Source organism: Rhinatrema bivittatum, chromosome 2 (assembly GCF_901001135.1).
Source record: "Rhinatrema bivittatum chromosome 2, aRhiBiv1.1, whole genome shotgun sequence".
Lineage (NCBI taxonomy): Eukaryota > Metazoa > Chordata > Amphibia > Gymnophiona > Rhinatrematidae > Rhinatrema > Rhinatrema bivittatum.
Genome location: NC_042616.1, coordinates 44912172 through 44928146, shown reverse-complemented (window position 1 = coordinate 44928146; position 15975 = coordinate 44912172). Strand labels below are relative to the sequence as shown.

Here is a 15975-nt window from a genome sequence, read left to right as displayed (position 1 = left end):
GCCCAGGTACAAAACTTAGATTGTAAGCCCTCTGGGGATAGGGAAATACCTATAGTACCTGAATGTAAATCGGTGTGAGATCTTGATTGAGATCAAATGTCGGTATTTAAAAATAATAAATAAAATAAATAAATAATGCCACTTTGACATGCAGAGTGTGGCGTACAAACAGAACAGTGCACTCTTGTAAAGATTTGATTATCTGCAGAGTGAGGAAACTCACCCAAAGATGAGATTTGTGCAATGTTCTCTTGATGTTACCCAGGTAGATAATCTATGCGGGAACTGGTGGAGGAGGTGAAATTGTTGTTTCTGGTAGGCTAAGCACATTTTATAACCTTTTGGTGAGTACACTAGGAAATTATTGGTGTTTCTGGTTATTACAGATATTATACAACCATTTTTTATTATAGAAATGGTTAGGTAAGGGGTGCTTTTGGGAGGTTCGGGATGCATTATGGGTATTTCCATTATTTCCTATGGAAAAATTAATCTTGACTTACAACCAACTTGAGTTACAACCAGCCCTCTGGAACCAATTGAGTTCGTAAGTCAAGGGACCACTGTATGTAATGCACAATCCCAAAGATAACAATTGCCAATCACTAAAAATTCAAAATCTTTTTTTTTTTACCTTTATGGTCTGATCTTATTTTTCTAATCGGATAGTCCCAGGCTTTTTTTCCCCCACATTCCCTTTCTCAGTCCTTTCCCAATTCTTTTTACAGGGTCTTTTTTTTTCTTTCCGTTTCTTCTCTCTCCACCTTTCTTCTTCTCTTCCTCCATCAAACACACACTCAGGCTCTCATTCTCAAATGCTGTCTCTCTCTCACACATACACACACAGAGGGTCCCAGTCTCACATGCTCTCACTGTCACATCTCTCTCTCATGTCTCATACACAGGCTTCTTACTCTCACATGCTGTCTCACACACAAAGGCTCCAACATGCTGTTTCTCTCTCCCACACACAGACTCTCACTCCCATAAACTCTGTTTCATACATACATACTGGCTCTCTCGCTCACATATGCAGTCTCACTCACACAAAAAAAGGCTCTCACTCTCACATGCTGTTTCACATGCAAAAGCTCTCACTCTCACACTTTAACGTATATATATTCTCTCACACATGCTATCTTCTCTCACACACACAGAGGCTTTCACTCTCACATGCTCTCACACACAGTCTCTCAACTCACTCTCTCACACACACAAAAACATACACTCTATAGGGCCTCAGCCTCCCTCTTGCCTCTGGGCCTCCCCTTCACAGGATATCACAGGATGGGAACCACTGCGGGCCTGCTACCGAGACTCCTCAGCTGCCACAAGATGGAGTCTGCCCTGACACAAAAGCTGCCCCTCTTCTGCATGTGAGCCCAACAATAATATATGAAATATATCAAATTTATTTAAAGATATCACACAGATATACCTATATAGACAATAAAACTAAGCTAGCACACACACACATTCATACCCACAAGTTAAAAAATATGTTGTATTGAGATACAGTATATAACTCTTGTTATGTTACAAATTGAGTTTACAAATACTTATACAATTTCAATTGAGAATTAATAAATAACTACAAACTTTAAATTGGAATTATGTGCTATTTGTGTCCGACAAAAGCAGATGCAAGATCTCTTCGTTTCACCCCTATCATTTGGGGCTTCCTCAGGGACTGATGTAAGTATACACTTACAAGTGTATTGCCACACTGAAAAGCACATATAAACAATTAATCACACAACTGAAAGAGACATACATTATCTTATAACTGTTACACTTCAAAGATACGTATCAACCCTATTTCGCTGAAACCTATAACAACTAATGAACACCTATTGCATCTGCTTTTGTCGGACACAAATAGCACATAATTCCAATTTAAAGTTTGTAGTTATTTATTAATTCTCAATTGAAATTGTATAAGTATTTGTAAACTCAATTGGTAACATAACAAGAGTTATATACTGTATCTCAATACAACATATTTTTTAACTTGTGGGTATGAATGTGTGTGTGTGCTAGCTTAGTTTTATTGTCTATATAGGTATATCTGTGTGATATCTTTAAATAAATTTGATATATTTCATATATTATTGTTGGGCTCTCTATATTGTGTGTAATTCTATGACAAGTGGATAGAGAGTTGTAGTTATTTACCCTTTGGGGCGGATTTTCAGAGCCCTGCTCGCGTAAATCCGCCCAAAACCGGGCGGATTTACGCGAGCAGGGCCCTGCGCGCCGGTGAGCCTATTTTACATAGGCTCACCGGCGCGCGCAGAACCCCGGGACTCGCGTAAGTCCCGGGGTTTTCGGAGTGGGCGTGTCGGGAGGCGTGTCGGGGGCGGGGCCGGAGCGCGCGGCATTGCGGGGGCGTGTCGGCAGCGTTTTGGGGGCGGGTACGGGGGCGTGGCTACGGCCCGGGGGCGTGGCCGCGCCCTCCGTACCCGCCCCCAGGTCGCGGCCCGGCGCGCAGGAGGCCCGCTGGCGCGCGGGGATTTACGCCTCCCTCTGGGAGGCGTAAATCCCCCGACAAAGGTAGGATGGGGGTTTAGACAGGGCCGGGCGGGTGGGTTAGGTAGGGGAAGGGAGGGGAAGGTGAGGGGAGGGCAAAGGAAAGTTCCCTTCTAGGCCGCTCCGATTTCGGAGCGGCCTAGGAGGGAACGGGGGTAGGCTGCGCGGCTCGGCGCGCGCAGGCTATACGAAATCGATAGCCTTGCGCGCGCCGATCCAGGATTTTAGCCGATACGCGCGACTACGCGCATATCTACTAAAATCCAGCGTACTTTTGTTTGCGCCTGGAGCGCAAACAAAAGTAGGCTGTTCGCGCTCGTCTGAAAATCTACCCCTTTGTGTATATTTACCCTCTTCTGCATGTGAGCAGATGCCCCCCCCTCTTCCTTCCTGCCTGTGCAGCTTCTTCTGGGGCTGCATGGGAAGGAAGGAGAAGCAGCACCCAGAGTTATGGGAGTTTCTTCTTTTACTCCTGAGGGAATTCTGTGCACAAAATTTTATAATTCTGCACATAAACATTAAAAATTCTCTGCACAAAAATTTTAAATTCTGCATATTTTATATTGGTCAAAATAACACAATATAAATCACAGTCTTTGAATAATTAATGTAAAATGTAATACAGAAGTTATTACTAAAAAATGCAGAGTTTTAAATATTTTAAGCAGAATTCCCCTAGAAATACACTGTAAGAGCGTCCCTAACATCCTTTCGTCCTATTCCTGTGACCAGACCCCTTTCACTCTGCCCTCTCAGGTCTCAATTCCTCTGCTCTCCATTATCTCTCACAGTCTCCCTCTCTCTCTCTCACACACCCACACACAGGCTCCCTCTGTACCTCTCACATACACACCCCCTCACAGACTCACCTCCTTCACACAAGCTCTTTCTTGCACAAACTCCCTCTCATATACACACACCATACCCAACTTCTCTCTCACATACAATCATTCATGCACACTGGCTCCCAATCTCTTGCTCACATACACACTACCTCACACATGGTGTCTTTCTCTCTCAGACACAAAATCTGCACCCTTCCTCTCTCTCTCTCACAGTAGGCTCATAGGCTGCCTCACAGCTGCAGATGGGAAGAGCTCAACCTGCAGCAATTCCAGGCCTCTCTTTTGTGTTTTGGCCATGAATGGGAAGGGTTCTGCTCATCATCACCAGGCCTTTCCTATATATTTGACTGTGAGCAGGATGGGCTTCACTTGTGGCCACCAGGCTTCAGATCATCGGCCACAAGTGGGATGGGATTCGTTTCGCGACCTATCTGCCTCTCCAATATTCACCATGAGCAAGATGGGATCTGCTCATGGCCTACTGGGCCACTCCAATTTTCGGTGCAAGAAGGATGGGCTTCACTCATGGCCTACTGGGTTGCTAGTCCAAATTATGCACAAAATGTTTAAATTATGCACAGGAAGGAGAATTCTTTTCTTTGAGCCGTGATGGGATCAGCTCCACCATGGCCTTGCTGGTCTTCCTGCGCAGGGGTGGGGGTGAGGGATAAAAGCTAAGTGCAGCATTGCATGCACACAGCTTAAAGGGTACATTACTCACAATGTCCACTGCCACTGGGAATACCCCATTCACATGACACACTGGTTGGTGGGCAGGAAAGAAAATATTGCTCCACCTTAGATGTGGCCAGACTGCAGACCTGTGTGCCCAATATGCCAATGGATCTTTGGACATGTCCTGAATGGGTTCTATGAGAGAGTGTGAAACTGAAGTTTGTGTTGGCGCCTCCTGTGTGGGGGAGAGTAATCTCTGCTGTCAATTGCTGTTGCTAAGTTGTGTGCCAAGAGAGCCTATTCTGCAATGGCTATAAAGAGGATATGGTGGATTATAGTGAGAGAGCAAGTAGTGGCTGAAAGGATGCTGCTCATACTGGACCAAATGTAATAAGATGTATGGTAAAACTATGTTCGGAAATTCAGTGCACAGTTTTTAACTCACACAATTAACAGTTAATGCCTTCCTTAGCTTAGGATTTACATGCAAAGCACAGTTTTAAACATTTTTTTTACCACAAAACTCCTTACTGTAATGGCATTAAAGTTTGTGTACAAAAAATGTGTACATACCTGCAAGTAAAACTGTTTGCTCTTCTAAGCAAACCTTATTACACTGGCCTTGCTGACAGTACACTGTGGTTATCCACTCTTTCCTGTACTGCATCACCAATTCTCCTGTGCTTCTGTTGCTTCATAAGAACATAAGGAATTGCCATGCTGGGTCAGACCAAAGGTCCATCAAGCCCAGCATCCTGTTTCCAACAGAAGGCAAACCAGGCCACAAGAACCTGGCAATTACCCAAACACTAAGAAGATCCCATGCTACTGATGCAATTAATAGCAGTGGCTATTCCCTAAGTAAACTTGATTAATAGCCGTTAATGGACTTCTCCTCCATGAACTTCCTTTCACACATCCTAGCCACCAGCAATTCCTTCCAGTATATTAGACTGTTGGACTGGAGAGTAATACCCCTTTCACATGTGATCACACAGCATGGCTACCATGCAAGTACCTATCCAGTTGGGTGCAGGGTTTGAGCCTATCCTGCACTTGCTGCTGCAAGAAGTCCACAAATAGCAGCCTCTGGTTTCAGTCCCTGTTCCGGCCAGAAACACTCTAATGTCTCCTCCAGGATACGGACTTTGGTGATAACCTCACCTAGTGTGGTTCTTGTGGAAATGAAACTTTGCATGGCATCCTAGGAGGACTTCAGGACTCACACCTTGTGTGTCATGTGCAGCCAATCATATTGCCCAGGACTGATCCACACCTATCTTAATTTCTAGAGACAAGTCATGAAGGGCTGTCTATTGCTCTGCTAACTTCTCCAGCATCAAATAAATAAGTGGAACTCCATCTGGTACCTACATAAGGAAGGGCCAATGTAATACACTGCTCCTGATGGTTCAATCAGGAAGGGTATGAGGAATCAGCCAATGAAAGTGGGAGGAGTTTAAAATGCACAAAATGACCAACCACCACCTCCCTGACTAGGCTTATTCTTAGTTTTCTATGGCAATTCCATTGGGACTGCCAAATATTTTTTAAATAATATTAAATTAAATTATGGGATAAGAGCTGGATTTTGTAGCCATTCACACAGCTGTGGGATATTAGGGACCTTGCTTGTGACTAAGGAGGAGCTTTCTTGTTCATACATCCAACTGGTTTAGGCCTTTCTTGGGCACTTTATGATTCCAAAGCTGTATTTATTGCCAGTTTGAATCTTACTCCATGCTTTTAAAGCACTTTTCAATATCAGCTTCAGTGTCTTTGCTAATATTTTCTCTCTGTGTTTTATGCTGAGTAAATATCAATTCATAATTGAGTTTACCACACTAAAACCTTCTTACTTAAACATAATTAATATTCAAAATCAAGCAAAAGAATACTCAAAAAAATCAATACAAAATTTAACAGTACATTTTGATATAAAGAATGACAGGCTATCAATAAAACAAGAGGTTCATATCAAATCAACTGGAGGAATCACAAACCATACCAAAGAGTTACATTTTCACCTATTTCCTAAAAATCTGAAAATATTTATTTTAGTAATTTAAGAGGAGAATGCTCAAATAGCTCGCATGGACTAAAAGTCTGCAAGTACTTTTTTCCCCCTACAAACCTGAGGCAGAATTTTCAAAGCAGATTTATGCACATGGGTGTGGTCCAGAATTCCTCTTCCTCCACTCATCCTTCCATAGTAAACAAATGTAACTTTGTGCATGTAGATTTGCAAGCATTCTGCTGAAAATACATAAAGAATGCTTTTTTTTTTCTTATTTTCATACTTCAATAGTAGCATTCAACTTGCTGACATTTGGCCAAGATGTTGTACAACGAGGTCAAAATATGAAGGTACTTAGCTACAATGGCAAGAGAAATTTACTCAGCTATTCTCTTCTATCACCAGTGTGAGTTTTCTGCTGTGCTCTGAGATGCATTTTATCCATGAAGCTTTGACTACACTGAAAGCATGAAAATGTTTGCTCACCAGTGTGGATATTCTGGTGGGTTGTGAGGTTTAATTTTTTTATCATCATTCAAGAAAGATGAAAAAGGTCTCTCATCAGTATGAATTTTCTGGTGTGCTGTGACAGTCACTTTTCGACTGAATCTTTTCTACACTCAAAATTCCAGTCTGGAATTTCTGAAGGGTCTATATAATAGAGGAAGCTTTTATCACATTTAGAACATAAGCATCACCTCTCACCAGTGTGACTTCTCTGATGAACTACAAGAGTATGCTTCTGCATGAAGCTTTTATCACAGCCAGTACATGAAAATGTTTCTTACCAGTGTGAAGATTCAGGTGTGCTTTGAGCCTTTCCTTATGCCTGAAGCTTTTCTCACATACAGAACATGAAAAGGGCTTCTCACTAGAGTGGATTGTCTGGTGATATATAAAATTTTTCTTATACCTGAAACTTTTACCGCACTCAGAACACGAAAATGGTTTCTCACCTGTGTGGATTTGCTGGTGGATCGTGAGACCTATCTTCTGCCTGAAGCTTTTACCACACACAGGGCATGAAAATGATTTTTCATCAGTGTGAATTTTTTGGTGAGCTGTGAGACGCTGTTTCAGGATGAAGCTTTTACCACAAATAGAACATGAAAATTGATTTTGCCCCTCAAACTTGTGGATTTTCTGGTGGTTTGTTAAGTTTATCTTTTGCTTGAAGCTTTTACCACACTCAGAACATGAAAAAGGTTTTCCAGCAATGTGAATTTTTTGGTGTGTTGTGAGGGTTACCTTCAACTTGAAACTTTTACCACATTCTGTACATGAAAATGGTCTCTCATCTGTATGTGTTTTCTTATGTCTTGTGAGAGTCACCTTATGCCTAAAGCATTTACCACATTCATGACATAAAAATGGTCTCTCACCTCTGTGGATTTTCTGATGTAATCTGAGGCAGAATTTATCCTTGAAGCTTTTACCACATTCAGTACATAAACATGGTATTTCACTACTGTGGGTTTTCTGATGCAGTATGAGATCAAATTTCATCCTAAAGCTTTTACCACATGCAGAACATGAAAATGGTTTCTCACCAGTATGGATATTTAGATGTGCTGAGAGACGCCATCTCTCTTTGAAGCTTTTATCACATTCAGAACAAGAAAATGGTCTCTCATTAATGTGGATTTTCTGGTGTCTCAGGAATGATGCCTTTCCTGTAAATCCTTTACCACACTCAGTACATGTAAATGGTCTTTCCCCCCTATGGAAATTCTGGTGTGTTGTAAGGCTTATCTTACGGCTGAAGCTTTTTCCACACTCAGAACATAAAAATGGTTTTGCATCTGTGTGGATTTTCTGGTGGGCTGCAAGACTTTTCTTACATCTGAAGCTTTTTCCACACTGAGAACATGAAAATGGTTTCTCACTAGTGTGGATTTTCTCATGTGAAGTGAGATGCCCTTTACGGTTGAAACTTTTACCACACTGAGAACATGAAAATGGTTTTTCACCAGTGTGGATGTTCTGGTGTAATGCGAGACTCCCTTTAGCGTTGAAGCTTTTACCACACTCAGAACATGAAAATGGCTTTTCTCCTGTGTGGATGTTCTGGTGTATTTTGAGATTCCATTTATCTTTGAAGTTTTTACCACACTCAGAACAGAAAAATGGTTTATCTCCAGTGTGTCTTTTCAGGTGGGTTGAGAGATTCCATTTATTGGTGAAGCTTTTACCACATTCAGAACATGAAAATGGTTGCTCATTACTGAGGATTTTCTGGTGTGCTGCAAGATGCAATTTATCATTGCAGCTTTTACCATATTTTGAACATGAAGGTGTCTCACTAGTGTGGGTTTTCTTGTACTCTGTGAAATAACTTTTATCTTTGAAGCTTTTACCACACTCAGAACACGAATATGGTTTGTCATGGGTTAGTGTTTCTGAACAGGTTTGCCTTTCATCTATGTGGATTTTCTGATGCGTTGTCAGGTCAGCCTTTTGAAAAAGACATAAAGCATATTTATTAAATAAAACATTTCTCTTTCCATCATAACTTTTAAGGGATTGGAATTCATCTCCTTTTCTACTGCAACATTTGCCAGATTCAGAAGAGGTAAAAAGCCTCTCTACTGTGTGTATTTTCTTTTTTCTCTGTAATTCTCCCTTCGGACTGAAAGTTTTCTCATAATCTGTATTTGTAGATGTTCTCTCTTCCGTATTAGAGCTCTGATATGATTTCAGAGTTACAGCTTCGCTGAGGAATATCCCACATATATCACATAAACATCTTGATTCTGCTGAGTAAATTGTCTGCTCTTCCCCTGTGTGAGAGATATTACTGACATTTTGCTCAAACAGAGTAGAATTATTTGACTTATTTTCTGAGTTGTATTGATTTCTGAAATTTCTTCCCCAGTCAGAACACGAAGAAGTATCATCTCTTTCCTCTAACATCCTTTTCACTTTCAAATTTTCACCAAGCTCCCTGTGATGTGTCTTTGCATTACTCTTTATAGATTCTTTATTTTCTAGATAAAAAAATAAACACTGGGTATTAGTATATCTGCTATAGACACAGAGTAAGAGTTTCCAGAGAAGTGAGAGGATCTGATGTACCTGAAAGACAGATTCAGCAAGGAATAAAGAATTTTCAATAATAGGGCAATTTTCAGAACAATGTTTTGATGCAAAGTCTATGAGTACGTTTATCTGTGGGCTTTGGTTTTGTACTAATTTTCAAAGGAAAAATCTTTATTTGACAATATTTATTTCCTGCACCCTCCAAGGTTCCCTTTGAAAACTAACTCAGAAAAAAGTGCCTGCAGAGATTTGGACCTGGTTTTTCTATTCATGCCTTTTTCATTCAAAACAATGCACATACGGGTGAATTTTCAAAGGAGTTAACACATGTAAATGTAACATACTATCCTAGTAAATTTCAAAAGCCCATGTACCTGCATTAAGAGCACTTAATGTGGGTAAAATCTATTGAAAATTCAATGGTATATATATTGTAGCAGTTTTCAAAAGCCAACTTACAAGGGTAAAATGCAAAACTACACACACTGTTGCCTCCCTGACCTGGCCCCACCCTTGCAAATCCTCAGCACATTATGCATGTAAGTACTTGGGTATGTAAGTACTTGTGTTGTGAAACAATGATTGCACTTTTAGCTGCGTGCAGGGTGGACAATTAAAAAAAAAAAAGACTTTAACCCAAGAAAATCTGTATTTAACCAGGTAAAAACCTTCATAAAATTACCTTGTTAATGATGGGGAGAATTCCCCACTAGCGGACTCCAGGCTCTAGCACAAACCCTCTAACCATTTGATAGGATCTGGGAAAGTAATCAGGAGAGCTGCTAATGCACTTCCGGTTCCCTTACTTTAGGTGAATTTTAAAAGCCCGGTGCATGCCAAAACAGGGAGATACGTGAATAAGTTGGGCTGGCGTGCGCTGAGCAGATTTTAAGAGGCACCTGCATACGTGCTTATCTCCCGCTATGCGCACAAATAAAAAGTTCTGAAAAAGGGGTAGGGCATGGGCATTCCTGGATTTCAACTTCAAATTTTCACGTAAATATTTATGTGCACAGGTGCGCGCCAAGCTCCCTTGCCGCGTAACTTTAGTTCTGTTACGGAGGACATGCAAGTAATAATCCAAAGAAAAATAGATTGGCAGGGTTTTAAAGGTAGGGGCTGAGGGAGGAAGTGATGTCATCTTAGCTGATGGCAGCATAGCTCTTGAGCTCTCCTCCACCCGCGATCTAAATATTATATATCACCTACTTAGAACACCTCTTGCATAACTGAAGTGAGCGAATTAGCTTTGCAAACATATATAGATGGCTGGGAAAAAGAAATCCGTGGACTTCCAGCATTTTGCGTACCATAAATTAGCCGAGGGCGCAACACAGGGTGAAAGCGGCCACGAGGAGCCCAGCCATGATGGCGGAACGGGAGCAGACGATGATGACTTCAATATTAATGCGGGGGAGGCACAGACTCGGGCAGACTTTCGGAATTGGTTCTGTGCGATCCGGCAAGACTTAAAGAGCTACAAAAAAGAAATTCATGGCATGCTGGAGGACTTTCTGGAGGAAATCTCTACTATTGGTATTCGAGTAGATGAGCTGGATAACCGTATGGAGGGACAAGCGGAGATAGCTAAAGGCATCCAGGAAAATTTACAAGAGTTGCAGGACGAAAACAGAGCTAGCAGATCTGGAAAATCGGGCACGGAGAGGAAATCTCCGCTTCCGCGGCTTTCATGAATCAGAGGCCAATGCAGACTGTGGACATACCATACGCCGCTTTTGCCAATTCCTACTCACTCCAGAAGGGGGTACAGCTGACTCTAACTTACCACTTATTAAAATTGACCGAGCGCATCGGGTCTTGAGGCCCACTAGGGCGAATGTTAATCGCGATATTGTTGACAGCTTTCATGACTTCTCACAAAAAGAACTTATCGCAAACGCAGCCAGGAAACAGCAGCGGTGGGCCTGGGAGAATCAGGAGGTTTCTGTGTCTGCTGATCTGTCACAGGTGACGCTGCAAAATCGCATAGAGCTCAGGGAAGTCACTCAATTTTTGTGCTCAAAAAACGTTAAGTATCAGTGGATGCATCCGTTCGGGCTCACCTTCTCCTGGGGCGGCATATCTCTCCAGATCAGCTCCGTCCACGAGGCGGCGGCCATCTTGAAAGACAGGGGGTTTAAGCCGGCGGCTAGAGCGAGCCCCGAACCAAGAAAGAACAGTCTCAAGGACCAGCACCCTCGCTGGCAAAGAGTCGGAGCCCATAACAGCAGGCTCAAACGGAATTCAGATACTTCAACCAGAGCCGCGGAAGGCACCTGACTTTATTCCATTAATTCTCTTCCATGGATGGAGCGCAGCAGGGCGCGTGCAGGGCCTAGCGGTTTACTTTATACTTACTTCTAGTTCACTGTCATGTAATGGTTTATTTGCTTTTACGAGGATGTTCATTAGACTAAAAGGTTCAAAATGAGGTTTGATAAGGGTGGTTAGTAGGTTTCATGTTGGGATGGAGGGGGTGTTTTGGATGCTATATTCTTCCTCCAGCAAAGTAGGAGCATGGGTCTGCATGGAGGTTTAGGCAGACCTATCAGGGATGGGGGAGGGGGGATGGGGGAATATCAGGGTCATCGACCAATGCTGGGTATCGCAAGGATGCGATCTATTAGTGGGCGGTATGCCTCCATCTGGCTGAGCCCTCATTTAGATATTTCAGCTGGGTCTTCCACGCACATTGGCTTTCTTATGGTTGGGGAGGCTTTCAAATTTAGTAGTCTATAATGGCTCCCATACGAATTGGATCTATAAACGTTAAGGGGCTGAATTCTCCCTTCAAACGACGTCTATTCTTTAAAGAATTGGCCATTCAAAAATTGGACATTGTTTTCACACAGGAAACTCACCTGAAGGCCCGTTATGAACACCTCATGAAATCCAGGTCCTACCTTAACTGATATTATACCCCATGCACTAAAGGCGCTAAATATACAGGAGTGGGAATTCTGTTTTCCTCACAATTCATTTATGAATGTACAAAATGTATTAAAGACCCGGGCGGAAGATATTTGCTCCTGGGGATCCTTATAGATGGTAAGGCGTATACACTCCTGAATATCTATGCTCCTAACAAAGAACAAGGGGCTTTTTACGATCAAATATCCAATTTAATATTAACACAGAGTTCTGGTCAGCTACTGCTCGGGGGTGATTTTAACCTAGTAAGGTCACCGCAGCTGGACGCCTCAAAGGGGTATGTATCGACCCCATTTATGCACAGGCGTAAATTACAGGGACTGGTGGATACATGGCAATTACTGGATGTCTGGAGGGTGAAGTTTCTGCACACTAGAACATATACTTACTATTCAGCGGCCCATAAATCCTACTCACGGATAGACTATTTCTTGTCTGATAAAGGGCTTTTTAACCAGATAATAGGGGCAGATATTGTACCCTTAGCCTGGTCGGACCATGCTCTAATTAGTCTAGAAATGCAGTTAGATAGTTATGATACTGGTCTACGCTTTTGGAGACTGAACGAGTCTTTACTAACTGATAAAGATTTCAACCAGCAACTAATCTCCCAGATTCAGGATTTTTTTTCCAGAAATGATACAGGAGAGGTGGCTTCCCCAATAGTATGGGAGGCTTTCAAGGCCTACTTTCGAGGGATTCTTATATCTAGGGGAGCTTATATAAAAAAAAAAGAACAACAGGGAGATACGGGACTTGCGGGACTCTATAACTGCCCTAGCCCGAAGTCATCAGGCTACAGGGAATCCTCGGACACTCACTCAACTGAACCGGGCAAGGGAAGATCTTCTCAGGCTGGAATCTTCTAAAATGGCGCATTGCCTGCAGATGTCCAAACAGGTCTACTTTGAGGGGGGGAATAGGGCCGGGAAAGTCCTAGCTCACAGGTTAAAAAAGGTACAATAACAAAACAATATCGCCAAAATTAAGGGGAATGGAGATCAAATTCTCACTAATAATACGGATATTCGAAATAGATTTCTTGACTTTTATGCTTCATTATATAGTTCTAATAGTGCCGTTTCACAAACTAAAGTCAATGCCTATTTAGATAATCTCGTTGTTCCTACCTTAAACGAGGAGGCAAGAATGGAGCTAGAAGCGGAGATTACCACTCCGGAGATCTTATTCACTATTAAGTCCCTTAAGGTGGGAAAATCCCTGGGGCCTGATGGGCTAACGGCTCATTTTTATAAACAATTTGGTCCATATATAGTAGCCCACCTACAAAAAGTTTATAACTCACTGAGGGTAGAAGGTTGCCTATCGGGGGATGCTAACATGGCAGGTATCACCATCTTACCAAAGCCGGGCCGGGATCCAACTCTTTGTGGGTCATATCGGCCAATTTCCCTGATAAATTTGGATTTGAAAATATTGGCCAAACTACTGGCAGGACGGCTCAATAAATTCATTCCGCAGCTCATCCACCAAGATCAGGCAGGTTTCATACCAGGGAGGCTTGCCGGAGATAATGTGCGCAAGCTGCTGAACCTGATGTGGTTGGCTCGGTCTGGGGAGGATGAGGCTCTATTTCTCTCTATCGATGCCGAAAAGGCATTCGACATGGTCCACTGGCCGTTCTTGTTTGGTGTCTTAGCTAAGTTGGGGTTTGGATCGGAATTTTGTAATTGGCTCTCTAAGCTTTACGATAAGCCTAAGGCATGCTTAAAGATAAACGGTGGATACTCTAGATCTTTTCAGGTAGAGAGGGGAACCCGTCAGGGTTGCCCTCTTTCCCCGGCCCTTTTTGCCCTTTTCCTGGAACCTCTAGCTATCAATATTCGCCAGAATAAATTGATACAGGGGTTCGGGATAGGAACAGACATGTACAAACTTTGCATGTTTGCCGATGATATTATGTTCACAATCCAAAACCCCAACACTTCATTGACAGGGATAGAACAGGAGCTTCAACGATTCAGTGAAGCCTCTGGTTTCAAGGTAAACTGGGAGAAATCTGAGATACTTAACCTTACCTGCCCCAAAACTACTGTTGATACATTGAAGCTGGGTCACCCCTTTAAATGGGCCAGTCATAAGATCAAATATCTAGGTGTGTACTTCTCCAACCAACCTAGTGAACTCTTTCAGTTAAATTTCCAACCGCTAATACAGAGAGTATATAGAGATTTGGATATATGGAATGGTTTCTCATTATCATGGTTGGGCCGTATAGCCACAGTAAAAATGAATGTGCTTCCGAGATTTCTATATTTGTTTCAATCCATACCAATTATGATCCCCCCGCATACCCTACAGCGTTGGCAACGTAAAATATTTAGCTTCATCTGGAAGCGTAGACCACCACGGGTTAGCAGAAAAGTACTCTATCTAGCCAAATCAATGGGAGGACAAAGCGTTCCCAACCTTACTTGGTATTACGTAGCTTCTCAATGGAGGCCATTGGTAGTATGGCATAATGTACAGGAACCTAAACACTGGGCTTTAATGGAACAACATCAGATGGGGGATATGCCCTTAAGTGCCACTCCTTGGCAACCCCGCAAAACATGGAGAGATTGCTCTGGTATGTTGCCGACCACTAGGATGACTTTGCAGATTTGGGACAGATGGAAGGGGAGCCTTGTGGGTAAAAGAGAATACTTCCATCTCACTAATCTCTTCCACAATAGGACATTCTCCCCTGGGTTGCCTAGACGCTCCTTCGCAGCTTGGAAAGCTTTGGGGTTGACTCATATAGAACATATTTGGAGTGGGGATTCATTCATCCCCTTTTCAACTATCTGTAGTAATTGCGGTCTTACTCCCAAAGATAGCTTGTCGTATCAGCAAGTGATTCATTTCTATAAAGGTCTGAGCTTTGCAGATGGGATGCGAGCAGGGAAAACACAATTTGAGGAATTTTGTTCTGCACCCTCCACAACATATAAGTTAATATCAAAGATTTACCAGATTCTTAATATCCCATCTCATACCCAAGCTCATTTTCTTAAGCAATGGCAAGCTGATTTACCCTATGTAATGGAGGGCGAAGCCTGGTCTAGGATCTATATTCAACTTAGTAAAGCCTCGATAGCTTCTTCCATTGTGGAGAATGGCTACAAGATGTTATACGCCGGCCAGACTATGTAAGATGTCCCTACTCAAATCTGATAAATGTTGGAGAGGTTGTGAGGAGGTTGGGACTTTTATTCATATGTGGTGGGCTGGGGAATGTATTCATCCCATATGGGAACGCTTGCAAAAGTGGTTGAACATGGTACTTGGGGAGCACATTGAACTCTCTATGGACTTTGCATTATTACACCATACGGAACACGAAGTTCTGAAGGAGTCCCAGCTTTTCGGACTGCAAGCTTGCATTGCTATGCGCATGGAGATCGCTGGTTCTTGGCGGTCATCGCGCGGACCTAATTTTATGGACGTCCTCCAGAGGTTGGACACAGTATGTACAATGAATAAGCTTACAGCAGCTACAAAACATAACTTTCAGGTCTTTTATCGTACATGGAACTCTTACCTCAATTGGCGAATATCGGAGACGAACCAAGGAGATTGAGTTGATCTGTTGGAACTACTATATTTTGGTATATTCCCATTAACTGATTTTTTCACTATCGATACCTTGAGTTGGACGATGAGGGGGGGAGGGGGGGGAGTTACAGGGGGGCCTACAACAAAATGTGGTGATGTTATGTTCACAGTTTGTTGATATTGAACTGTTATTTTGATTCACCAATAAATATATAATTAAAAAAAAAAAATAAAGGTAGGGGCTACAAGGGAAACACGAGGCTATTAAACTAAGGGGGTTTGGACGTTCTAGTCCTTACTTGGGTGAACTGGGAACGAACCTGGAAAACTGGAAATGGTGTCGGTGCGCGTCTACTAAAATCCCCCAACTTATGCAGTAGA

At 42.5% G+C, this 15975-nt stretch overlaps 2 protein-coding genes across 7 annotated transcripts in view; both read right to left on the bottom strand.

Moving 5' to 3' along the window:
* The window catches only part of LOC115085947 (oocyte zinc finger protein XlCOF6-like), a 1095473-nt gene that overhangs the window by 268269 nt on the left and 811229 nt on the right, over positions 1 to 15975 (bottom strand). The window lies entirely within an intron of this gene.
* LOC115085954 (oocyte zinc finger protein XlCOF6-like) overlaps positions 2825 to 15975 on the bottom strand; it is a 34836-nt gene continuing 21685 nt past the window's right edge. For 3 of the 4 annotated variants that reach the window (XM_029592518.1, XM_029592520.1, XM_029592521.1), the window contains exon 4: positions 6162 to 9053. In XM_029592518.1, the coding sequence (XP_029448378.1) occupies positions 6793 to 9053 (2261 nt within the window). In that variant the 3' untranslated portion in view covers positions 6162 to 6792. Of the gene's footprint in view, positions 9054 to 15975 lie in introns of all 4 variants that reach the window. The other variant, XM_029592519.1, reaches the window with a different exon arrangement.